The sequence below is a fragment of the Lagopus leucura genome, unplaced genomic scaffold (genome assembly GCF_019238085.1).
Source record: "Lagopus leucura isolate 7727_CA_CO unplaced genomic scaffold, USGS_WTPT01 Super-Scaffold_100014, whole genome shotgun sequence".
Taxonomy (NCBI): Eukaryota; Metazoa; Chordata; class Aves; order Galliformes; family Phasianidae; genus Lagopus; species Lagopus leucura.
The window spans coordinates 4,815,583-4,841,903 of record NW_024962268.1 but is presented as its reverse complement, the minus strand read 5'-3'; the positions used below and the strand labels follow the sequence as shown (position 1 = coordinate 4,841,903).

Below are 26,321 nucleotides of genomic sequence, written 5' to 3'. Positions count from 1 at the left end.
ATTGAAAAATGTTTCAAATGCCAAGGATCTCAGTGGCAGCTACAGTTGTTGATATTCCTTCTAAGGACAGCTCAGCATCTGAGACATTGTGACAATGTTAAAGAATCTTTGTGAAATTTTTTTGGCCCACCTCAGCAACTCTGTATCCTGCATATGCAGAAGGTAGATACCAAACACGGTCACAGACAGACAATACCTTATCTTTGGCCAGAGGAAGTGTTGTTTCTGTAACGTCCAGAAATGAAATATCTTGCAATCGAGGAACACGTATACTTAAATCTGGTACATAACACACATTGAACAATGGAGATGATCCTGAAAACAAACATGCACTTTCTTCTATTGAAGGCACTGCTTGGTTAACTGCAGGTGTTTCACGGCGAGGTGAACGATATCGCTGTCGTTTGACATCATATGGAACACTTTGTTCACTTAGTCTCCTAAAGAAAAAAAAGGAAAAAAAAAAAGTATTTTGCAAGCTTTTTTGCAAGCTTCAACCTATGACTAAAGAGTAGTAGTTACTGCAAAGAACAAACACTAATGATTAACTACATGACTGATTCACTCTTTTACAGAGCAGACAGTATGTCCATCCTAAGTTTCAGGGGAAATTAACCTGGAACATGGAATTAACCTGGAACACAGAATGGCAGAAGTGCAGCTTCCATTTAAGTGAACTGACGCTACCACTCACCAAAAGTACTTATACTAACCAGCTGAAACTAAATGTCAAGCTTAGTTAGGCAGGGCGGCTAGGAAAGATGAATGTTGATCATGCTATTTTTGTGGCCATCTACTTCTTATTTTTTGTAAAATATATTTAAAAGAAATTTGCACTTAATCTGTGTAAAAGAAGTGCAATGAGGAAATTCTGCGCATCCTGAATACTCAGGAGGTTAATAGGTTAATAAAGAGGTTAATAAAATCAGTATTGGGAAGGGGAGAAAAAAAAACTCAACCAAACAACCAACACAAATGTAGCATATGTCAGTGCAGGCTTAGATTATAGACAGTAAAATGTCATCCAGGCAAAAAAAGAAACACTTTTTTTTTTTTTGACAAATCAAACTAATGATACTAGTTAGCCATACCTAAAAATAACATTTTATTTTCAAACACAAACTTGTAAATTTCCCCCGTAATTCACCTGTCACAGGAATTTGTCTATCTTTAAGAACACAGTGATCTTAACAGAAAGTCCCTTTGCATCTGAATTTTTATATAGAATAAACTGTACTGAAAGTTGATTGAGGTTTGAATATTGTGAACGACCCACAGAAAAGTAAATACAAGGACATTCAACTTTTATGCACCTAGTATTGCATATAAGCTAACTAGCACAATAGTGTTCACGTACTAAGTAAAAAGCCAACATGAAATCAAGCGTACTCGTGTCAATGAATTAAGAATCAGTGAAACTGGAATTACTTCTTGCTATCAGAAAAGCTGGCAGCAATGTAGTCTAGGGACCAGGACAGGTAGTATTATCAATGAAATACAAAATTCTACTTAAGAGACCTCAAATTATCATTTCAGTTTTCAAGTGTGAGAGACGTTCTGGTAACATTCCCTACCCTCAGTCTTAAAGGAACTCACAGTGTAATGTTAAATCCAAACATGAGACTGTTTCAACAGAAATAGCTTAAGAAGAGTCAACTTGAGATCCAAGGATTAACTACTTGTCTGCAAATCTTTTAATGCGACACAGCTTTTCAAGAGGAAAAAAGCATGCGTGCTGCAGCATGAAACCAGGAACATCTCTAGTTCACGCAATGCCTATATGCTCAATTACAGTTAAACACCATGTTTTCATATACAGTTCCTTTCTGTTAAAAACCTGGTTGAGAAACTGCATATAAGAAATAAATATGAAGAAAGATTACGACATATGCTCTGTATCAGATGATTCACGAAATTGTTAAAAAGTGTGCTAACATGTATCAACTACTATTTCAGAACTCCTAAGGAAGATAAGTAATCTTTTTCTAAAATGCCAAGAGAAAACCATGCTCACATCTGAAATTCCTTTTCTTCTTGCAGCTGAAGAAACAAAATTACCTACATTTGTTTTTTGAGAAGCAGGCAAATTGTTTCCATACAAATTGTTTCCTCCTAAAAACCCACAAAACTTAAATACAAAGTCCTAAATTCAGACACCAAAAGCCAAAACACTGCATAATTAAGAAAAACAGAATAAACATTTACTGTTTCCACAAACACTGCACAGTTTTAACTTGCAAATATACAGAAGAGAACACTCACTGACACAAATCCTCCCATAGTCAAGCATACAAAGAATATAAGCTATCAAGGCATAAAAAGAAAATACACAAGCCACAGTTCCATAAGGCCACAACTGCTGGAAAGATAACTACATGTACCAAGCCACTTATGAGGACTAAAATTCTAAACAGCATATACAAGAATGTTTTGAAGTTCCATGACATGGAGATGAGGGGAAGGGAGGGAAGAAAATCATCAGTTCTGTTCAATATTCACAAATTTTCTAACTAAATGCAACTTGAACAAAAAAATTAGTATTGAATAAACTTTGTCACATGCTCAGTACAACCAGAGTTAACTGCACACCCACCCACTTCCCCATCCATCTTACTTTTTTCCTCGGAATGTCGGGGAAGGAGCAGATGTATTCACTGGACTGCCATTTCCATAAGTCAATGGTTGCGGTGTACGAGCCAGTGCAGTCGCAAGGTTTCCACCCAACGAAGCCCTGGAAAGACTACAGTCTATAACTGTTATTCACATAATGACTAAAACATGACTAAAACTCTTTATGAATTGCTTATTTTGCTCTGTATTATTAACTGATGCAATGGCACCTTGTACAGTACACACAACACGGCAGAGCACTAAAACTTGTAAATCAGTGCAAGAAATTATACAGCTCTGTTTTACGTGTGGCACACTCCAATCTTTAAGTCTAACAAAGTTTAATGTTAAAAACACTAAAAAATATCCCCCCAAATAGAAATACTTCTTTCAAAAGACAGTTAACAGTACTCATCAATTCAATCTCCAATAACAGATTTTACCATACTTACATTGCATTCTGAAAGTTAACATGAGCATTAATAATCTGCTGGTGGGAGAGAACAGGTCGTACGTTTAAAGGAACCTTATTGAGGAAATTATTCTGTTGTAGATGTTTAGGAGGAAAGGGTGGACGACCCAAGTTGGAGGAGTTTGGGAACATGCTCCTTTGCTAAAGGTGAACATGTATCCTTTTACCTTCAAGAAAAGCAAATAAACAAATGAAAATAGGCAACAAATAAGAGTTACCTCCTAAACTTTAGAGTTTAAAACTCTGCATTATTTGGAATATTTTTCTATCTACTGCTTAAGAAAATTATGATTGCACGCTGCAAAGGAGCTGCATCTCCTTTCAGGACAAGATGGAAAAATAAAAACACTGTATTTTCCAAGTTTCACAATTACTATCTATTTATTTTAAAATTTGCTTTTTTGTTTGCTCCCCTCCACTTTACTCTTAATTTTAGAAAAAAATCCATGAAACAAAATTTAAGATTTATAATCTCAAGGAAAAATAATTTATTTGAATGGAAAGTGTTTCATAATCCAATTATTCAAAAACAATGTTTATAACATACTCCATCATAAGACCATGCAGATGCTGCTGATCACCAAGCATAAGCAAAATTAGCTTTTTTGCATGATATTCAAAGAAGCTGCAGAAAGATAACAGCAATTGGAAAGTAATCTACTAATACTTTAAAAATAAATACATAGCATAGCTTTATACATATGTTTATACAGTGGATTCCGTAACAGTAAAGTTAATTTTTTCTTTTAAATTTAAAATTTATTCTGGCACAATTGACTGCTATTTGCATGGACTATGCTTTAACAGAACTACTGAAGGAATCTTTGTCTGTGCAACACGTTCAACTGCTGAATTACAGATCCTCAGTACTGCACTGTAGGTTCAACTTCTAAGATGGCAACAACAAAAACTCAGAATTTACAAGTCAAGACCAGATGATATGATTTTAAATACCAATTATCAATACTCTATACCTCTCTCAGCTACAGTGAAAACTTGGTATAATTTTGAGGTTTCTTCAATTATTGGTTTTGTTTTGTATTTTTTTCCCCCCCTTGGAGCTCATATAAGAACCCTGTAAACAAGGAGAAGTTTATTAAACATTTAAACATTCAAAAATCAGAAGAGTAATGGCAGTGTTTCCCTCATTATTGTATCAAAACCTTCTGTCTAACCAATGCCATAGTAATGCAACTGCAAGAAGTATTACACAGTATCTAAGTTTGCGATAAAATACCACTTCTAGGTTCTCTTAATTATCAAACAAATCACTGTATTAACAGTTACATTAGTAGCTATTCTGTCACAGCATGAAATAAAACCAGTTATTTCTAGTTTCACTGTAGTAAGGTGACACATTTGCCACAGTCTTGACCTCATCTTTCACCTACCACTGCAAAATGTCTTTGTGTTCCGGCCTCCTCAGACAGCTCTGGCAGATGGTGCAAGCAGCATTAGCACAGAACCTATGCAAAACAAGTGCAAGGAGTTTATTTGTGCACAGCTCCTGCGACGAAAGGCCACTTGTCCTTCTCTCCCTCTCCCACTGCTCCCTGTTACCTGACGTTTGTATGTAGTCTTAATGACACTTAAGCCTCAAACCCATGGAAAAGTACAAACAAAACATGCATGAAACTTGCGTTAAGAGAGGAAACAGACTCAGTAAGGATTACAGTGAGAAATGTGTAATTTGTTAATGGAGGGACTTAATCTTCACAGATGCAAGTCCCGTAAACACTCCTATTTCCACAGACAGCAGCTTAACAACAGGTAGCACCCCACAGCTCTCTCTGATCTCCTCAGGTGCTTCTACAGCATTAAATATGCTGTACAGAAGGTGACAGATATATTCGATCAGCAACTTAGCAGAGCCTCGCATCACAACTGAGGATATAGCTGTTACAGCAACAGGTTTTCCATTTTTAGACTGCAAATAGCAGAGAGGGAAACTACAGAAAGGGGGGAAGGGACAGAGAGAGAGGGGGGAACCAAAAGCAGTGAAGCAGTTTCCCTGACTCGGAACCCGACGAGCAGTGAAGCAGTTTCCCTCAGTCGAAGCTCGGCACAACGCAGTACCTCCGCTGCCCCACAGGAGCTGCGGCTGCACTTAGGCGGCTCTCCGGACAGTACCTCGACTGAGACGGCGGGGTGCTCCAGGAGCACTGCAGCTCAGGCTCGGTCCCTCAGAGGGGCACTTCCTTCAGACAAGCGCGTGCTTCTGCGGGAGGTAAACAAGGGACTGCCGGCACTCCTCCTCAGCGAGCGAGCCCGAAGGCTTGGCCGCGAGGCCCTTCCACCGCCCGGCCCAGGTCCGGCTCCGCCACGACACGAGCCCCGCCGGCACGCTCACGTCGGGCTCGGGCAGTGACCCGCAGCACCCACCTCGACCGCGTTTCGCAGACGGCCGAGCACGACAAAACCGGAAACGGGCCGTCAGCCCCCTCGCCGGGCGCGAGCCCTCACCCGGATCTACACCGGGCGGCAGGAAGAGCCAGCGCCGCCGGCCCTCCCCACCCGGCGCATGCGCTGTCGCCAGTGACGGGTAGCCGGTAGCGGCGGTGGCGGCGGGGTGTCGCCGTGGGGTTGCGGCTCAGCTCCTGGCCGGGAGCGGCGTCGGCTCCTTCGCCTGCCTGTAAAGAAGCGGAGCGAACGCCTTCGTCGGGCTGTGCGGTCTGGCAGCGGTCGCTGTAGGCCGGGCTCGTCCTCCCCGCGGCCCAGAACAGCTCGCGCTGCCGCCCGCGCCCCGTACTGCCTTGTCATCATGGCGGCCTCTCTGCCCCGGGGCCGGCTGCTGACGGTATGGCGCCCTGATAACTTGCAAGGAAATCCTGCCCGCTATCGAAGATGACAATTGGAAAAGGCAGACGTGGTGGCGAATTCCATGTGTTTCAAGGAATGCTTTGTAAAGACAAAATAGCCGAACTGAAAAGTGTCAGCTCAGCAAATTTTTTAAGCTGAATTTCAAATGGATTCTGTTATAAAAGCTAGTTAGGTTAGCAGATGTGATTACAGAAAAATCAAAACCATTTCCTGTCATTGAGTTTGTTAAGCAATGTATGGAAAGCACAGCACACAGAAGTGTCCTGATTTAAGAAAAGATTTTTTTGAAATCAGTTAATCTCACCAGTCCACAGCCGGGTGAACTAAAGGAACAGGAACATCTATTAAAAAAGATGTGGAGAACAAAGCTGCTGATTTCAAGTTTTATGCTTTGGTGATAAATTACTGCTTCTACAGATAGAACTCAACTTGCGTTTTTCATTCGAAGTATTGAATATAATGTCACCAAAAAAATGGCTTCCTGGGTGACACTGAATGACGCAATTAAATCTCTTGATTTGTAGGAAGCAGTTAAAAAAAAAAAAAATTTTTTTTCTTTAACCTTTGTCAACATATCTGGTGTAGCTACTGGATAGTGCCCCAGTGATGATTGGTAAAAAAGAGGAGCTTAATAGAAGAAGATGCAGTTACCACTAACAACTTAGGTTTGATGAAATATCACCATGTCAGACATGAGGAAAATTTGTGTCTAAAAGCTTTAAGAATGCAATAATGTCATGGAAGTAGTCATCAAACTCTGAATTTCATAAAGTCCAAGGGACTGAATCATCACCAATTCCGGGAGATCCTTAAAAGTATAGCTGCTGATTATGGGGTCATCATTTTTCTGAAGGAAGGTGGTTAAGTCAATGTAAAAAGCTAAAAATTTAAGCTTTATGATTTGCAGAGTGAAAACAAGCCCTTTTGCGGAATCAAAAGGAAAATTTCTGCCAGAATCTGAAGATTAAAAGAAGCTCACTACTTTAGCATTTTTATGCTTGGGACTGCTCATTTAGATGAGTTGAGCATGTGTCTTCAAAATGAAAATAACCTTGGCTGTGTCTAGTTTCAGACAACAACAGCATTTGAAACAAAACTTAAGTTATGGCAAGCTTAATTTATAGCAAATAATTTCATGCATTTTGATGCATTGGCTGAACACACTTCTGTGAACAGTGAAAAATAAGCAGCTGTGCATTACATTTTGATAAATATGAGAGCAGGTTTCAAGATTTCCAAAAAAGTTATTTTTTTATATATTTGGGACTCCATTTTCAGTTGACATAAATGCATTGCTTGCAAATTTCCTTATGATATGTATAGAGTTGCAATCAGACATTTAACTCAGAATCTGGTCCTGTCTCCTTGCAAGACTTTCATAAGCTCTCTTTTACTAGAGAAAAATCTCTCTCTCTTCACAGTCACACCTTATTCATGTCATCGCTTTTTGGCAGTATGTGCATTTGAGAAAAATTACTGTCAAGGATGATGCACAGGAAGAGTAATATTTCATCAGAAATCTCTGACGGACGCCTTTAGAACTTAACTAAAAATCTAATCCACTGCCACTGAACCACTTGGTGCATTCACACAAAAACAAGACCAAACATAGCACTAGTTTTATGATTGTGTTGATTTTTTAATATATATTTTAATTAAAAAAAAAAAAAAACAAAGTAAAAGTAAGTTTTGTTATATAATACATTAATTATATATTTTATATGTATCTCAAGGCAATTCCCATTCATTTAGTGTGGCCCAAGTAAGCCAAAAGGTTGGACAACCATGCCGTAAGCTGTGTCTTGTACAGCGTGTGGCTGTGACATTTCTGTGGCAGGATGGGGAGGAGTAGGTGGCAGTTCTGTCCCACTGATGAGCAGTGCCAAGTGAGACCTAGAGAGCAGGCAGTCAGTGCAGGTATTTTTAATTGATAGCTTAATTGCTATCAAATTCAGAATTAAGTTCCAAAGTTAGTCAATAATATAATATTTGGGTAAAGAAATCAGGATTTCGCTCCGAGTGGTGGTAGATGTACGAAGACTATGAATGCAAAAGCAAGAATGAGCTGAAATACTTGCACCCTGAGGAGAGGTAGAACTGAGAATAAATAGTGTAACAGATACTTTTGTTGTTGTTGTTGTTCAGACTGTTCACCTGTTTTTCAAAATAGCTACACTTTTCTATGAAGGACTTGAAATAACCTAGTGTTTTACAAATCAGCAACAGCCCTATGAGGCAGATCTCTGTGCTTTGACAAGAGAGCTATTCTGCTTTTTTTTCATTGTGTGCATTCTTCCATCCTGCTCCTGATTGTGATCCCTAAGAGTTAACAGATAGCATAGATCCTCTTGTATAAGAAAAGAGCTTCAAAGCCTTACTTTTTGTTTTAGTCATTCTTGTGAAGAATCAGGTTGCTTGTCAAGAGATAATCAGAGCTGAGCAACAGGGGGTTTGAAAACTAGCACTAGAGATTTCAGCTGAACTCCAGAATAGGATAGGATTAGGATTCATCGTGTACTTCTTGCCTCCAAAGATAATATTGTTTTAGAATAAATATGGTACAATTATTAGAACAGTTTGTTATGCAAATTTATTGGAACAACAGCGAAGAAACTGAACAATGAAATAAGTTTGTAATCCTTAATAGAAGCAGATGGCTGAATTTTGCCTCTAAAAACTGTAAATAACATTTATTTATGTTGGGTAGGGAAGAAAATTACTTTCAGAACCTAATTCTGGATACAGCAGTTCTTATTACTGCTCCAGTACAGTAGTTAAAATCTCTGTTATGGAAAGGAAATAATTAAACAACATTAAAGTTCTTGTTTGTTTTTGTTTTGTGGTTTTCTGAAACTTCTTTAGAGTTGAAATACTCCAAATTTGGGTACTATTTGAAGGTAAATAGTTCTGAAAAGTTTGATCAAAGGAGTTCAAAATTCAGTAGCTGGAGTAGGAAAAAAAAAAGGCAAAAAATAAACAAAACCAAACAGAGGAAAAAGTTATTCTTCTATGGAAACCTTAAAATTCCTAAGAAGTCTACAGCCTCTTTTCTCACTCTGTTTACACTGGGCAAGATGTATGGGAACTCAGCCAGCTGTATGTTTAGAATATGCTTTACAACAGCAAGCAGCCATATGCTCTCCTCACTGGGAAACAAATCAACTTTCTTAAAGCATTTTTCAGTATCAGAAACAGCCGGAATGTATCACTTTTTATGTTGCTCATGTTAGGGCCAGGTCTAAAATAATGAAACTGGCATTTCATTATAAATATGCCATTTTCATATTTTGTGCTGAGACCTAACATGGTAAGTAAATTAAAATAAGAAATGTAACTACGATGAAATGAACGGAGCTGAAAGGAGATTAATATGATGCAGAATCCACAGTGAAGACTGCAGTTTTTTCATGATGATATCCATATGATATACTTTGCCATTTGTTTAGCAACCAGGATATTCTGGGACTGATGCCAAACCAGAGACTTAGGTCTAAAATAAATTTTATGTATGAGGCAAAAAGCAGCTTTTCTCAGGAAAACAATACAAGATATTAATAAGAACTTAAGTCAGGTGTACACAAATCTATTGCTATAGGTTCTCAGGCGTACATGTAAGTATCTACTGCATTAAAAACATGATCCAAAAGTTTTGCAAATAAATACTGAGGGCAAAATGAATGTTTTTTTTTTTAATTGTTCTTTGTTTTTAATTAGACAAATGCATTATATCTTCCTCATTGTGTGACAGCCTCATTCTGATGTTCAATGTTGAACCAGGTTTAATAATAATAGTGTTATGCCTGTATGTACTTTCTCTTTATTTGAGAAATAAGGTGACGTATTTCTTTATTACAGTAAGGTTTTATATGCTCGTATGCATATCACACAATCTGCAGTGAACTATATTTGAAAAGCAGTGAGTATTCCATAGACATTGACATTGAAATATATAGTGACTATGCAAGAAAAACACACGTGTTGCTCCAAAAGTAATGCTTCCTATTTGTTTCCATGGAAACTCCAACAGATACAAACAGCACAATAATGCTATTTAATGGAGGAAAATCTTAGCTACAAAACACTGCTTTTCAGCAGAGTCACCACCATGAGGAGAGCAATTTTGCCAGCAATGAACAAGAGCCATCATGCTGCACTTATAAAAATCTGTGCTTGTGGAGGTGACACACCGTCAGCACTGCTGAAACACACCATCCACTGCCTCACTGTGCTCTCATCCACTGTTTGGTCTCCATAAATGCTCAGCAAGTGTCAGTGAATATCATTGGGTGTCATTTTTCAGATGGAGGAATTCAGTGACACACCTTTGTTCTGCATGCCCTTCCATGTCAGACACCAAATTGTTGGAATGCCCCTCTGCTGCCATCTGTCACACAACTAGAAAATATAACAGGATATTGGTAAGAAGGTTCATCTTCTACTGCTGTACCATCACCATCTGCCTCTGACGTTGTGGGACAACATAATAAAATCAAGGCCGTTATGCTAAGTTGTTAATGCTGTGCACAAGTTAGTTTAGTATGTATTTGTTAACAATTGCATGACTTCAGTGATTTGGTATTGTAAATTTTGTAATTGGATTCCTTTAAACACAACTTCTTTTAAACAGGAGGTTCTAAGTTTTGTATTTTCCTTAATGTTGCTGCTTTCTCTGCTGTGCAAATAAAGACAAATTTTAAAAAATAAGTTCTGAATTTTGATTGAAAGCAGTGGATGATATTATTCGATTCTTAGCTCTCCAAAACTGTGCTTTCACATTATTTGCTTTATTTTCAATCCATTGTAGTCCTGGGGAGATACTGATGTTCCCCAACTCCTAAACTAATCAGTAAAGCTTTGGAGGGCTTTGCCTAATAAGACAGTTTCTCAGGGTCAGATTTTTACTAAGGACACTAAATATTATGAAGTAGACATTTCTCTGTGGCTTGGTCTTTTTATCAGTGGGTGAGAAATGACCATTTAAAGTTAATGGCTCTGAAAACAGCGCTTAACCATTAGGTTAACTTCATGCAGATATTAGCATAGCCAAATGGAGGGACAAATAAATACAATTTTTTTTCTTTCTTAAAGAATTAAGCTTTTTGTAGAGACATTAGGTATGATGCCTGTGTTAGACCTGACCATACTGAATGCCTCAGCTAGGACACTGAGATTTGAACAAGTTGGGAGTGGCCTACTGTGGGCTAGCAAAGAAAATACTACTTGCTACCTGCTGTCTTCAGTTCCTTGCACTGCAAGATATTGAGTAGGTTGTGAGAACTGTTCTTTTTTTTACAGGATCATAGAATCATTAAGGTTGGAAAAGACCGTTGTGGTCACCTTGCATTCTGTTGTGTTACATTTTTTTACTGTCTCCATTTTTATGTCTGGTTCTGATAGCTTATTCTTTGTGGACAATGCAGCTGAAAATTCATTTTGCTTAGTTCAATTTTTTCCATGTTTAAACACTAATTTTGGTCACTCAGATATATGTGATGATGGTATTTCATGGAAAAACATTCTCTAGCGCCTTTAGTGATAAAAATGTGTGCTGATGTGTCTGTAGCTGATGTTGTGTTTTGGATTTAGACTGAGAACAATGTTGATAACACACCGGTGTTTCAGTCGTTGCAGAGCAGGGCTGCGCAGAGCCAAGGACATTTCAGCTGCTGGTACAGACCTGCCAGTGAGAGGCTGGGGGGACACAAGGAGCTGGGAGGGAACAGAACCAGGACAGCTGACCTAAACTGGCCAAAGGGGTATTTCGAACCATTTGGCATATAAAACCAGAGAGAATAGGTCAGGAGGAGATCTGCAGCGTTGGGACGGTCTGGGCATCAGTCGTCTGGTGGTAAGCAATCATACAGCGCATTACTTGCTTTGTATTTTAATCTTTTCTCTTTTTTTTTTCCTCTCTTCTTAAACTATTCTTATCATAACCTACAAGTTCTTGTACATTCACCTTCTTCAATTCTCTCCTGGATTCCACTGTGGAGGGAGGGAGTGAACAGCTGTGTGTTGCTCAGTTGCATGCCAGGTTAAACCACTAAACACTACTATTCTGGTTATTATAGGCCTCTGTACACAAAAGCTGTTGTGAAGTTTGCCAAGTTTTAAGTACACTTGGCAGAATACAGTACATTTTTATGTACTGTAAAAACTTTGAAATAAAATGTTCTATAGTTTCAGATTCTTTACTCAAGAAATCTGAATATTCCTATTGTTCAGTATAAAAAGTATCATAAACTTTATAGTACGTATTGTATGTGTTTTCTTCGAGGCTTTCCTCTGAAGCCTTAACACAGAAGTAACTGAAAATGTGTTTTTTACTTAGCATTTAAGTAGAGCAGCATGTAAAAAGTTGGACCTCTGACTTTGCAAACCCAAGCTTCTCATGCAGATTACTAACATTTATATTAGTATTACGCTATAGAAGTGTAAGCAGTGAAGAAACAAGCAGATATCTGTGTGTATGGAGTGCCCATGCACACTCTTGCCAGAATCAGTTAACAGAAGACCAGTCAAAAGTTAGAGGTTCAAAATGAGCAGTGTACTGCAACAGTAATCTGAAGTATTTCTTTTACTCAAAACCATTATGGTATAAGTTTTTTAATGAGCTATAATTCAAATAATCAAATGTTTCCCATTTTACATTTGCAGACATATTCCTTGCTGCCATTAGTTTTAATCAGTTTTAATCTAACTGTTTAGGACGGATAGTTTTTCAGCCAGGGTTGAGGAGGAAACAAAGTGGGGCTCCAAAGAGAAATTGCTAGCACCTTACCTCTAGATAGGCTACCACATACTCATTACACCAGCCTGAAGCTCAGTAATTGTTGTGAGATATGTATTAGTACAGTTTCTTCTGAATAATTTATGTTGCTGTGCAAACTGGGTTAGTATTAGGAGTCCTAGAAATGTCAGGTTTCAAAATAATCCTTCTATTGGTAAAAATATTCAGTGCAAAATACTATATTAAAGCAACATTGAAGATGAGCTTTTAAAATACAAAAGGCAGGAAGTGCAGTGTTAAGGTTGCCATGGAAACCTTAACTGTACACCTTTAAGTAGGTAGTATGCTATTGGTTTTAATAACTTTCTCTTTGTACAACTCTATTATATGTGCTCTTTTTTATTATGTGAATTCTAATGATATCAAATGCTACTTATAACACATATTAATTGCATTGGCTACTCAGCAGACATTAGAAATCAGGTGTGACCTGTGCTGACTCCATGGAAATAACTTGTGTGTTGATATTAAGGTGACTGTATGATGTGTATCCAGAAAACATACTATGGCTATTTTACCAGCTCAGAAATTGAGTGGGTTTTTTTTCTTAGAATAGTACAGTATGGCTATCACCTTATGGAGCATCATCATGGATAAAAATCGTAGAAAACAGAGGCAGTTTACAGGAGGTAGAATGTAAGTGGTACTTTCACTATGACCATAGCATGCTTCTTCAGCAAAGCATAAAAGTACAGCATTCATTCTTTACAAATGTGCATTGTTTCCTCCAGTGCTCCATCTTGTACTTCACAAGAACATAGGTATTGCTCTTTCTACTCTATTTTCTTTCCTGACAGATCAGTTTTATATAGAACTGTATAAAATCTCTACAATTTTTTGTTTAGGCTGTAGAACTGAGATTTCCCCTGCCCAATTCCAAGTTCCATTATCTGCCTGTCAAAAGGGCAATTTTTAATGAAGTTTTGTCTTCTTTTAATTAGTCATTTCCTCAGTTAATATGCAAGAAGTGCAAAGATGTTGAACATGAGAAACCTCAAGTCAGGAGACCTGGCAGCAAGTAGTTTAACTTCTTTAGTATGTTATCTTGAAAAGTGTACATTACTCAGATGACATCCTCTGTTCATGATCGCAATTCATATGGTATCTTGAACAACCTGTTTCAGGAGGGGGCACTTTTGCAACTGAAATTTCCATTACATTTATTAAAGCTTGGAAGATTGTCATCGAAATAGTATTTAAAAGAAAAAAAAAAAAAAAAAAAGATAAAATGCAGTTCATTAATTTTTATTTCTTAACCTGCTGGTAGCACTTTTGGCAGCACTACTTGGTTAATAGTAAATACATTTCTAGGATGTATGAATACTGCAAAAGGTGACCATGATGTCCAGCTAAAGTAAAACCCTTGAACCTACAACTGCCATTGAGGACTGCCCCCTAAAAAGTCATAAATCAGGCTTTAAATATATTGATAAACTAATACAATTTTGGGGAGTGAAATATTAGTTGTTATTTAACATTTAAAGAACAATTAAACAATTACAGCCATTGCTAAAACCTGTTACAAGGAAAAAAGAATAAAAAATTAGATCTTTGGAAGTCAGAGAAGAATTTCAAATGAAAACTCTGAGATCTTAAAACACATTAATCCTCGTTCAGGACTCCATTAAGCACCGCTGCTGTATGTCAGTACAAACTTCCTGCAAAGTCATACCCTGCAAATAATCATTAATATGTTACTCATTGATTTTATGAAATATTAGAATGTGACTACTGGAAATTAAAAGGAAAATTAAAAATACTTTATTTGTTTCAGCTTCTCTATCCTTCAGGAAGATTTGACACTCCCTTAACAAAAATAATGCGGATGATAGGGAACTGCAGGGTGAAAGAACCACTGTAGATTGGCTGGCTTCTTTTGTAGCTTCTCTTTTTGCCATTTTGGAGACTGAATTAGGGGTAGATAGACTGCTAATTGGTCTAAGTAGTATCTTCTATTAATCTGAACTAGCTAGTGGCTCTTTCAACAAAGATGATTGCACCAGGACTTCTTCTGGTAATATCTAATGATTTAATTAATTTCAATTTTATTGATTTCTTTTTCAGTCATTTATGCCTTTGCAATCTTGACTTTGTGTCCACAGCCTAGATAAGCTGGATGGCTCACAGGTTTACAGTTGCAAGGGCACCCTCTGGGGTGCCCATCCCTCCTCTCTCCCACTGCTTTATAAGCTTTCCTTTGCTTTTCTCTTACCAACGCAAGAAAAGGTACTTAGAATGTTTCTTTTGGCAGGGCATGGCGTCAAACACCCAGGAGGATCAGAAGCAGAGTGGCTCTGCGGAAATGGGCAATGCAAGCAAGCTACAGCAGGCAGGGCCGTGTCAGGCAGCAGACAACCGGTGTCCCATCTGCCTGGACACCATCTGCCAAGCTGCCCATGTGCCCACCTGCTTTCACTGTTTCTGCTTTAGCTGTATCTGGCAGTGGGCTGCCATCAATGCTGTGTGCCCCATCTGCAGGCAGCCTTTTGACCACATCTTGTGCGCGATGCAAGCAGATGGTGACTACCAGCAGTACATGCTCAGCACGTTCACCCATCACCAGAGGCATGCAGCCAGGGAGAGGATGTGGAACAGATCCCCGCAGCAGCGCTACAGCCTGCGCCTGCGTCACAGCAATGATCAGTCCATAGCAGGGAGTACAGAGCCTGCAGGGCCCTCTGGCATCTCTGCACCCAGCACCTTCAGAGAGCCAGCCCAGCCGAATGCTGTGCAGCGCCCACCAAGCCCCGTGGATGAGCATCCCAGAAACTTCAGCATGCTGCTGCTGCGTGCTCGGCTCCTGCGTTTCCTTGAGTTGGAATAAACAGCCGTAAGCATTCCAAAGAACAACCGTCTGCAGGAAATGTTTTCTAGTTCTATCTCAGCAATGTGCTTCTTGGAGTGTGTTATGATTTTGTTTCCTAGAATTGCTGCAACAGAGCATGTTTTGTTCTTCTGCTCCTGCCTCCCTCTTCTAAGTGCTGGGAGAGGGCAGTCTGAGCCTTGTAATAATCAGCCAGGGAATGTGTCCTGAAGACCTGCTAATGCAGATGCTGTAAAGAGTAACCATGCTGGTAGCCCTGTACCTGGATCCCTAGAGCTTTTTCTAAGCAGGCTGGAGGAAGCCCAAAGCCTCCTAGCATACAGCTAGACAAATGCATAATGCAACAGGTGAACAACTGGCTGGCGTATGAAGCTCAAAGGATGTTACATCAGGATGGCAACTAGTCACTAGAGGGGGCTCCCCACTGCTACATTTTAGGTACTGCTACATTTCTCTGATGTTTTCACAAATGACCTGGATGCATGAATTGAAGACATACTGAGTAACTTTGCAGGTGGCACTGAACTGGAAGGAGCTGTTGACTTTCTTTCAGAATTCTTGACGGATTGAAGGGCTAGGAAATCACCAGCCTAATGAAGTCCAACTAGAGCAAGTGCTGGATTCTGCAGCTGGGCAGTCCTGGTTGTACATACAGACTCGGAAACAAGAGACTGCAGAGCAGCCCTGCAGAGAGGAATCTGGCAGTTCTGGCTGTCCACAAGTATAGCATGAGCCAGCAGTGTGCCCAGGCAGCCAAAAGGGTCAGCCATACCCTGGAGTGCACCAGGCCCATCATTGCCAGTGGGTGAGGGAAGGGATTGTCATGATCTGCTGTGTGCTGTGCAGTCTCACCTCGAGGACTGTGCAATTTTGGGTGCACATTGTGATTTAACACTGGCAGTCAGATGCTGATCATTCACTCTACCCTGGTAGGATGGGGGCAGAAGAGAAAAATCGCAAGAAATCATGGGTTGAGATAAAAGCAGATTATTAGGTAAAGCAAAAGCTGTGCATGAAAGCACAGCAAAACAAGGAATTAATTTGCTACTTCCCATCAGGAAGATGTTCAGGCAGTTCCAGGAAAGCAGGGCTCATTATGTGCAACAATTTCTTCGGAACAAAAATGCTATCATTCCAAATGTCCCCCTTTCTCTTTTTGTCTAGCTCTTAATGGTGAGCAGGAGGCTACGTGGCATAGAATATGCCTTTGGCCAGTTTAGGTCAGCTGTCCTGGCTGTGTCCCCTCCCAACTCCTTGTGTATACCCTACTTTTTGCTGATAGGGTGGCGCAAGAAACTGAATAGTCCTTGACTAAGTGTAAGCACTGTTCTGCATCAACTGAAAACACTGGTCTGTTATCAGCATTATTTTCATAATAAAATAAAAGAAATCACAGCAACGTATCAGCTATTGTGAAGAAAATTAACTTTATTCCAACCAAAACCATGACAGAGCTACAATATAAGAAGGAAATAAAATATTAGAAAGCCTCCAAAAGAGAGCTATAAAGATAGTTAAAGGTCTCAAGGGCAAGATGTATGAGGAGCAAGTGAGGCCTGTGCGTGTGCTGAGCACAGAGCAGAGGAGCTGAGGGGAGGCCTGATGGCGGCTGCAGCTGGGGCTGGGGACAGGGTCCGAACCCAAGAGGGAGAGTAGTCAGGCACTGCAGCAGGCTGCCCAGTGCATGCCATGACCTCAAACTGCTGCAGTTCAAGAAACATTTGGACAGTGATGTCAGACATGGAGTTTGAATTTTGGTGGTCCTGTGTGGAGTCAGTGATGCCTGTGGGTCCTCGGTCTGTGATCCCTGGTCTGATCTCCTTGTTGGTGCTTCTTGGAACAGGAGGCTGCCCTGGACATCTCTCATTGTCCTTTCCAAGCCAGAGTTTCCTAGGATTGTCAGTCTTCTTGCCCACCCTGCTTTCTCCATTATGCATCTGGACTCATCCCATTCTCTTACCTTTGGATCTTCACCAAGACATCCCAGCATGAGTATCTGAACAACACCCCTTATAATATTTGTAGACCCCCAAATGCTTATGCCCTGTATCTCACAAGGACTAATGTAGTCCTGGCAGCTCCCTCTGACTGAACACTGCCAGAGCTTGCCCTGAGGTGTTGGAGTCTCCATCATCATCTCCAGCCATCTGGATATGGACCTGGACAACCTTCTGTAGGTAATCCTGCTAGAGCAGGTCCAGGGGTCTCTACCAACCCCAATCATTCAGTGATTTTGTTAAATAGTTGGTGAGATTCAAGAGTAAACTGCACCCACTTCTCTACAGTATCAAAGTCCTCCATTCTAAAACTGCCTACTTATGCCAGAGAAGAGAAAGCTAAGGGGTGAATCCTATTATTGTATATAAATAGATTATGGGAGGGAGTAAGAAAGACAGAGACAGACTCTTCTCAGTGATAATTAGTGGACAATTAGAGAAGAGGCAATGAGCAGACACCGAAATATTAGAAATTTGATAAACCATTGCTTCCTGTGGCATAAACTCCTATCTGTTATTGACAGGGAAAACCTGTCCTTTCTATATATTTGCAGTAACAACTGAGACAGTAACATATTGATTGCTTACCCTCAAAAATAACACAAAGGGCAACACAGTACACAGGTAAACACATAGTTTGTTATATATGTACTGGAAAGTCCATGCATCTGACTGAGGGCATTAAATGTCCAAAAGCTTAAATAAATGTGTTGAATTCTGTAATTTTCATCACTTGATTTTTTTTGTTTGTTTTTATTTTTACTTTTTTTAAGATCCACAGTACTAAAAACAGTATTACATCAGTTCCTCTTGAGAGGACATGAAGATTGCTTTATACTCATAAATAATTTCATACTCCTAAAAATCTAGTTAGAGTGTAACTATTGAATCTGGTAACTACTGTATCTGGTATGTTTTATTTTCCCTATTACATAGATTTAAATACTTCAACATTTTGATTTCCAAGACACCATTCTTGTGCAGAGGACAAGCAAATAAATAAAGGTGTCATGGCTTTATGATTTTTGTTACCAGTATTCCACATCATAACATCATGTAGTGCACAGGGAGTTAAAGAATTAATGCTCCAATTCTGTGGATTGTCAATAGTTTTGGCTATGCCTGTTTCAGAAGAGAATAACTACATATCCCAGAGAATTTTTCGTTTCCATTTTCCATTCAGAGGGGAAGATAAAACTGCTCACAGATCACCAGATGTCCTCTCTGCTCATCTCTGCAGCATGTGTTCCCTAGCTGTCTCACCTTTAGCATTAGAGTAAGGCCTTCGGTTTTTGAACACTCACTCTCATTTTATTTGATTTATTAGCTTCAATTCCAATTATATTGCATAGTATTGTGTTATCTTGTATTCCAATATCATATTTAGTAAATTAACTTTTCTCCTCAGATCGCTGCCACTTCTGTTTTTAGACCCATCTCCCTACACTTTTCCATTTTTCCTCTTCCCCCTTCCTCAGTCCGTGGGTCCATGGGTCCCCCCTGCCCCATTAGTCATGGAACTGAGCCAAACTGGGCTGTAAACCATTGACAAAAGGATAAATAAAAAAATTATGATTAGCCTACAAGGTATTGAGATGCGAGCAAGTTATGAGGACACATCTAAGAAACATCTCAAATGCCAAAAACAAAAACAGAATGTGACTAGCTTTATTTTTAAATAATTAAGAAGGCACGGGTCAAGACTCTTAAGTGTTACTGTTCGTGGATGATTCACTTCCTTTGAATTTAGAAAAAACACGTAACATATTTCCTCCTCATACCATGGAGTTTTTGATTAATGTGTCTGGATAAAACTGGACATATAATGTAAGAAAGAAGAAGAGAAAATGCATGGTTCTTTGGAAAAAAAGTACAAAGGAATGCATCTTTGACACCAAGTTCATCACATGATCACAGAATCACCAAGGTTGGAAAAGACCTCTAAGACCATCCAGGCTAGCTGTCTATCTATCAGCAGTAGTCCCCACTAAATGTCCCTCAGTATAACACTGAGTATAACCACTTCTTGAAAACCACCAGGTTGATGACCCCACCACCTCCCTGGGCAGCCTCTCCCAGCATCTGACCACTCTTCTGGAGAAGTATTTCCTAACGTCCAACCTGAATCTCCCCTGGTGCAACTTGAGGCCATTCCCTCTAGTCCTATCACTAGTTACATAGGAGAAGAGGCTGACCTCTACCTCATTACAATCTCCCTTCAGGCAGTTGCAGAGAGCAAACTGAGATGCAACAGCTTTCTGGAGGAGGCTGTGAGTTTGTCCATGGTATTGTCACACTGATCATCTGCTGACTGCAGCAACTGCATACTTAGCCTTCTGCCCACTTGTCTTCCAAAACACTACATTTTCTAGCCATCATGATCATTTTTAATGTAGACAGTCAGAGTGTTGCTGGGGCAGCCTCTGTGTGGAGAGGCTGTAGCTGCTCCAGGCTGGTCCCAGATGGCTCCAGTGGCTCCACTGCAGGGCACAGCACAGCTGAGCCAGTCAGGGCAGCCAGCAGTGCTACTGTCAAAGCAAGCTGAAGAATGAGTGAAGAACGGCAGTGTGAGGAAAACATGACAGAAGCAGTCTTGCAGACCGCAGTGTCAGAGCAGGAGGTGCTCCAGGTGTGGAGCAGGAGTTCCCTGCAGCCCAGGAGAGGCCCATGGAGAAACAGTCTGTCCCCCTGCAGCCCACGGGCATCATGAGGAACAGATCTCCACATGCAGCTGTGGAAGAGCCCACGGTGCAGCAGCCTGAAGAAGGCTGCAGTCCATGGAGAGCCCCCACAGGAGCAACCCCAGACTGGAGTTGCAGCCCATGGGGAGCAATCCACCTGAGGGCAACATCACAATCAAAGGGTTTACCCATGCTGCAAGTATATACATAAAACCATTCTGGGAGTGGAGCCAACTGATGGTGAACAAAGTAAAAAATTATCTTCCTTGCAGAGTTTAAAGTCAGCAAATGAAGTGAAGGTTGAGTCTGTAGAGAGTCTGATAGAAAAAGTTCGTGTGATGAGATGTCTCTGAGTAAGGCTCAATTCTGGGTAGAAAGCAAGTAATTTTTGTGTCACAGAGGTATTAGAGGTCACCTGACATCACCACCTAGAACAGCCAGTAGCTGTTGCTAACTTCTGTTTTTCACCTAGGACAGCCAACAGATTATATTTTCTATTCTCTCAGACCAATTTTCACTTTCCCCAGACAGTTTTCCTGTTCTTCTACTGAGAGTCAATAGCTCGCACACTATTTCCTCCTTTCCCAGGCTGCTCCACCTTTTGACTGTGTTTTACTTCTCTAGATAACAAATAGCTTCTTGGGTTAGTGCTTACTGAGAGTATCTCATGATGTCTCAGGTTCCCAGGTGCCCAGCTGCACTTCAGAGATGCCAGCTGTGCCTTCCAAGGACGCTTCAGGTTCACAAGGCTGGTTTTCAGGGCAGGCTCCCAGGCTAGCAGTTCCTGGGCTGGCAGACATCTTCTGCCAGTGTCTCAGCAGACATTTTCTGTCAGTATTTTTCCTGCTACCAATAGATTGTTCTTATAGCTGCTCCCATCAGGCAGGGCAGAAGTCTGAGGAATAACAAACAGCAAGGATAGACTGTTAGGAACTGACTGCAGCCCCTCTTTTCCCATCTGCTTTGTGCTCCTCTGGGTAATACCTGGGAGTGAAGCTGATCCTTAGAAAAAGGAGGGGAGGGATGTATTTTAGTTTTCTGTCTTTGTTTCTCTAGTCTATTTTTATTTGGCAGTAAACTAATTAATGTACCCCAAGTCAAGTCTCTTTTGGCCATGGTGTAAGTGATCCCTCTCTCTATTTTGATGCATTAACTTTTTAAATTTCACGCTGGTTGAGTGTGAATCTGCTAGAGAAGGTCAGCCCACAACATATATCTAAAGAGACTAATTTTTAAAAAAGCTCATATCCGTTTTCAGCTGAAAAAAAGAAAAATGAACTTCTTTCTTTTAATCAATCACAAGTTATTGTAGACTCATAACTATCATAAAGCATATTTAACCTCAAGAAATTCAAGGCGATGGTGAAAAATCAACCATATTACTGTATTGGAAGTAAAAAAAAAAAAAAAAAAAAACAACAAAACAAAACAAAACAAACAAACAAAAAAAAAAAAACCCAAACATTTTCACCTGTTTCATTAGAACTCTCTCAGAGAGGTGGGCTGGGTAGGTGAGAGGAAAATCTGGTTTTTAGAGAAGCAGTTTACTCAGCTTCAGAATCCCATAGTCTGAAATGGTTTAACACCTGAGGTCACAGCACCTTTTTGGGTACACATTGCAAGTCTTAGGATGCTGTGCAGAGTCTCAGCAGCAATGCTTTGTCCCTTGCTAACCTGCCACCAGGCTGTGCCACAGGACCGGGAACTGGGGTGGGGATGTACAGACTGCTGCACTGACTGCCCTATCCGGCTTACGAGCTGTTTGGGTGATCAACAGAAGGCAAAGAAGAGTAGCGAAAGAACAGGATGAGGTGCTTGGCATCAGCAGAAGAGAGGAAGTTATTTTTTTCTTGGACTCTTAGAAATATGAGGCCAGCGGTGACTTGTTGGTGTTGAAACAAGTGAGTGGGTACTGACATGGGGCCATTACAGAGCTTGTTCAGATCATTAGAAGAGCAGAATCGTGAGCGTACATTGATAAGGCACAGGGAATAAATGAAATATGGAAAAGAATGGGAACAGAGATACAGGAGAGCAGTAACATTGCCCAATCTATATTCTATATTTCACAGATCATGAAAGGAAAATCCTGACACCTTCATATAAATCGTAAACATAAAAAGAACTATGCCAAACAATGCCAGTAGAGTTTAAATGTAAAGCCAATTACTTGTGGGTTAGGAAATTGCAAAAATGAGTTTACATTTGTAATTTTAATTCGCAGTGGGAGTATGCATTATGTTGAAACAATATATCCTTTTGTCTCTCCAAACAGAAATACTGTAACACCAATCCTAGTTGTTATTCCCAGAATCTTAAGTTTCCCAGGAGGTGGATAGCATCATCCACCTCCAACTTTTAAAAAGCCCCTAGACTAGAATTACAAATGGAGTACAGTGGGGAGGAGTGAGGTTCCCTTAAACAGCATTCAGCTAGTACACCTATAAAATCATTCTCTCTCCCACTTTATTTCTCTTTCTCTTTTTACACTTAAGACCTGCTTCTATGAATTGTCTACAGCTCTGTAGCTCTGTAGTGTAAGCCTATTTTTTGTTTGTTTGTTTGTTTTCCAGGAAGGTAAAGGCTGTTCCTCCATGAAATGCATATTTTTCAAGTAAAGGAGTAGACCATGCTTCTTAGACAGAAGTTTTCCTTCATTGCAGATCTCTCTTTACAGTAGAGCTACCCCATTCATTGAATGAGGTGGGAATTCTGTGCAAGAAAGTATATAGCAAGGGGGAGTCGTATCAGCCTCTTCTTCCAGATAATTAGCAATATGACAAGAAGGAATGGCCTCAAGATGAGATGGGTGGTTCAGGTTGAACATTTGGAAGAATTTCTTCTCAGAAAGAGTGGTCAGGAATTGGTGGAATTCCCAGCTGCTCAGGGAAGTGGTGGAGTCACCATACCTGGAGGTGTTTAGGAAGATGTAGTACCCAGGGACATGGTTTAGTGGGCAGTGCTGGTGGTAGATGGAACTAGTTGGATTAAATGATCTTGGAGGTCTTTTTCAACCTTAATAATTCTATGATTCTATGATTCAGTGTTCATAGTCATGTGATAACTTAATCATAATGTATATGCACAAGAAGAAGATGAGGCATTTCTGTGCATCCTCAATTCTGGAATTTCTGACCCTTAAGAGCCTTCCAGCACAATCTCTAAATGTTCTTACAAAATTTGAACTGTATAAGACAAATCCCATCCTTTGGCATCATACACACCCACGTGAGTCACCAGCAGAATCAAGTTACTTTATTACTTGACTGTTCAGAACAAGTGGTAGAGTTCACAGCTGTCTGTTGTTATACAGTCAGCACCGGGCAAGGGTGAAAATACAGACTGAGCCCATGGGTTTTTCTGCTGTGTTCTGACAATAGAGAGACAGCATGCTTGGTTCTTAATGTACTGTACCTGGAGGAAACACCTGCTCTGCTAAGCACATCTCTCATGCTCTTTCAGTGATCAGATCCGAGCAGTTCTGTCTGCTCCGTAACACCCCATTTCACCCTCTCTTTTGACTCATCTGTATTTTTGACTGGAACTTTCCAATTTCTTCCTCACTCAGTACTTTCCAGTCTGAGGCCCTTCTTCCTCCCTCCACCATAGATTCTCCCCATATTTATTTTTCACTCAGTTTGTCTTCTTGGTACTTCTCCAAGCCTATATCATCAGATTCTTCATCTGACGGTGACTTGATCCTTGATTCACTGGATCCCACTCAGTCACTTGCCACTTCACTCCCTGGTCATTAGCCATGGTCTCCATTTAAACTTCTGTTTTCCTGTAATGTCAAGTGCCGTTCTGCCTTTTTGTGAAACTGATCTTAATCTCAAAGTCATCTTCTCTTTCAAGTGTAAGCTACACAATCAGCAATCTCTAGAGATTTGTAGATAAATTTCCCAAGTGTGTGTGAAGAGTCATACTAATCAAGTTCAGTATGGTGGATATTGGAAACAACTGGCAGAGGAATGGAAAAAGACTAAAATTTGGGGGAAAAAACACCTGGACAACTTTTGGAACATTCCCGGACTTTCCATTTCCTGAATCACTGCATGAAAATGTTAGTGCTTCTCAAAAGAAGCCTGGGCAAAACGTTCTCACATGGACAAGATAATGGATGTGTAGGATTTCATTCTCAGCGGCTGTCCAAGTCTGGGTGCATGAAAACTGGTTGGAAATAGTTGAAAGTATCCAATGTCTTTATGGAAAGATTCCTTATGGGAATATAATTTTATCCAAATATAATTCTCAAAGTCTCAGAAAAATTCATCTCTAAGAAGAAATTCTCAGGCAGAAAAATTAAGCTTTTTTTTTTTTTTTCTTCCCCCCTCCCGTATTCACAGAGAGATTCTATTGTTAAAACATCTAGAAGAATTTTTTTTTTTTTTAAGTGGAAGAGGAGAACTGCAGAAATCAGAAGCTAATTACTCTAATACAATCTCATAGTAAATGAGCATTTTATATACTACAAGCTTTCAAGCTGTGAAATCGTCTTAAAAATATCAAGCTATTATTGCAAAGAGAAAGAAATAGGAAGAACAGATACAGAGATCATGGATGAAATTTGGAATTTGTTAGGAACTCAACTAGAAATGATGTTAGTCTGGTTTGGCAGGACTTTGATATTTTTCTCTAACAAGAGGAAAAGAGCCATATGATTGATATGACTTCATGAAAACAGAGATCATATTGTTGTTAATGTAAATATGACTGAGAAACATTTTTTATATGTATGTAGTTTCTCAAATGTGACCCACAGAGCAGTAGAAAAGAAGACTCTGTGTGTGCAAGTAGTTTGTCAGGAAAGGGATGTTGTTTGAGAGGTTTGAGATCCACAGTGCCATTACTGCAGCACTTCAAAACTCATAAGTAAGAAATGTTTGTTTGTTTTAAAGTATTCTCAGTCTCTTTAGCTGAACTTGAAACAAACAAACAAACAAACAAACAAACAAACAAAAACCCCCAAAACTTAAAGTGTTGCAAAGCAAGTTCAGTAATGTATCTAGGTAAATATGGAATAAATAGAAATGACATGCCAAAATAATCAGTATTCTAGCACAAGCTGTCCTTTCTCCGTGGTCAGAAAAATATGTTAAGGAACTGCAGCCACTGATAACCCTGACTAAGAAATGAAAGCATTACTCAGAGCTCAATATCTTAAAAAAATTTCTGTAGGGGTGTAGAGCCAAAGAGCTGTGTAGGAGATGTGTGATCTATTTCTGGTGATAAGACAATTAGATGTTGGAAGTGGGTGCCGGAAAACCAGCACTCCCTGGCAGCAGGACTGAGAAATACTGGACCATAAGGCATCTCAGGGAATTATGTCATACAGTTGCTTTCAAAAACAAATCTAGTCCTAGTTTCAGTGTACTGCATTTCCTTGAATACAAGGGAGCACTTCGTTTTTTTCTAAGTGGATTCTAAGAGGAAAAATGGTGAATATAATTTTTTCCAGAATCCCTCCAGGCCACTTGATATGACAGTGAAGATTTTTCTGGGCTGATGGAAATACAGACAGAAAGCTTGAGCTCAGGGAAGAAGATACCGTCTACAGTATTCCCATCTCTTCTCTACTTCATTTATAAATTAAAGACAGATTCTGTAAGGGAATATGATGGAGAAGTGATCCCACACACAGACAGAAGCATGTGTGTGGGGAAAGAGATTTATGATTAGACAGGAGAAAGCAGGGCAAGGACAAGGCATGGAAGTGTAGGAGGAAGGAAGAGATACAGCACCACAGCAATTTTTCAGAACGTGAGGACAGTGTGAGGTGCTTGCTCCCTCTTTCTCCAAGGGAATGAACACCCTGACTTCCTTAGGAATTTTGGAATGCACAAACTCTGGGTATTAAACCAAACAGCAGCTGATGCAAGTGAGCAGCAGTGGTACCCAAGCCCAGATGCTTGGACCTGGTGGTGACTGCAGGCTGCAAACTAATGGAGGATGTCTCTGTCCCTGCAGCCACTATCACCTCTCCCACCTAGAGTCAGGGAAGGCTTGCTCCTGCAGTTTTCTCTCCACTCTCCAGTCATCGCTTCTTTTGTTTTTGTACGTTGGAAGGCTACTCATCAAGCCACCTGTTTTTTGAAAATAAAGATCCTTTGGATTGCCATAAGTTATT

General features: G+C 40.0%; 2 protein-coding genes across 5 annotated transcripts in view; one reads left to right on the top strand and one right to left on the bottom strand.

Annotated features, from left to right (window-relative positions):
* The window catches only part of TENT2 (terminal nucleotidyltransferase 2), a 41,301-nt gene extending 35,727 nt beyond the window's left edge, over nucleotides 1–5,574 (bottom strand). Inside the window, exons 1-6 of one of the 4 annotated variants that reach the window (XM_042875385.1) lie at nucleotides 5,465–5,574; nucleotides 5,213–5,300; nucleotides 4,474–4,548; nucleotides 3,063–3,249; nucleotides 2,615–2,740; nucleotides 197–440 (exon numbers count right to left, since the gene is read on the bottom strand). In XM_042875385.1, the coding sequence (XP_042731319.1) occupies nucleotides 197–440; nucleotides 2,615–2,740; nucleotides 3,063–3,214 (522 nt within the window). In that variant the 5' untranslated portion in view covers nucleotides 3,215–3,249; nucleotides 4,474–4,548; nucleotides 5,213–5,300; nucleotides 5,465–5,574. Of the gene's footprint in view, nucleotides 1–196; nucleotides 441–2,614; nucleotides 2,741–3,062; nucleotides 3,250–4,473; nucleotides 4,549–5,212; nucleotides 5,417–5,464 lie in introns of those variants that run through there. The other 3 variants (XM_042875388.1, XM_042875387.1, XM_042875386.1) reach the window with 3 other exon arrangements.
* A 6,138-nt stretch (nucleotides 5,575–11,712) lies between these two features.
* Nucleotides 11,713–15,608, top strand: LOC122182291 (E3 ubiquitin-protein ligase Topors-like). Its single transcript, XM_042875436.1, has 2 exons — nucleotides 11,713–11,750; nucleotides 14,944–15,608. The coding sequence occupies exon 2, from the start codon at nucleotides 14,947–14,949 to the stop codon at nucleotides 15,514–15,516; it is 570 nt and encodes a 189-aa protein (XP_042731370.1). The 5' UTR covers nucleotides 11,713–11,750; nucleotides 14,944–14,946; the 3' UTR covers nucleotides 15,517–15,608.
* The last annotated feature ends 10,713 nt before the right edge of the window (nucleotides 15,609–26,321 follow it).

Coding starts and splice junctions, on each gene's coding strand:
- LOC122182291 (XM_042875436.1), top strand. CDS start 14,947: ATGGCGTCAAACACCCAGGAGGATCAGAAGCAGAGTGGCTCTGCGGAA.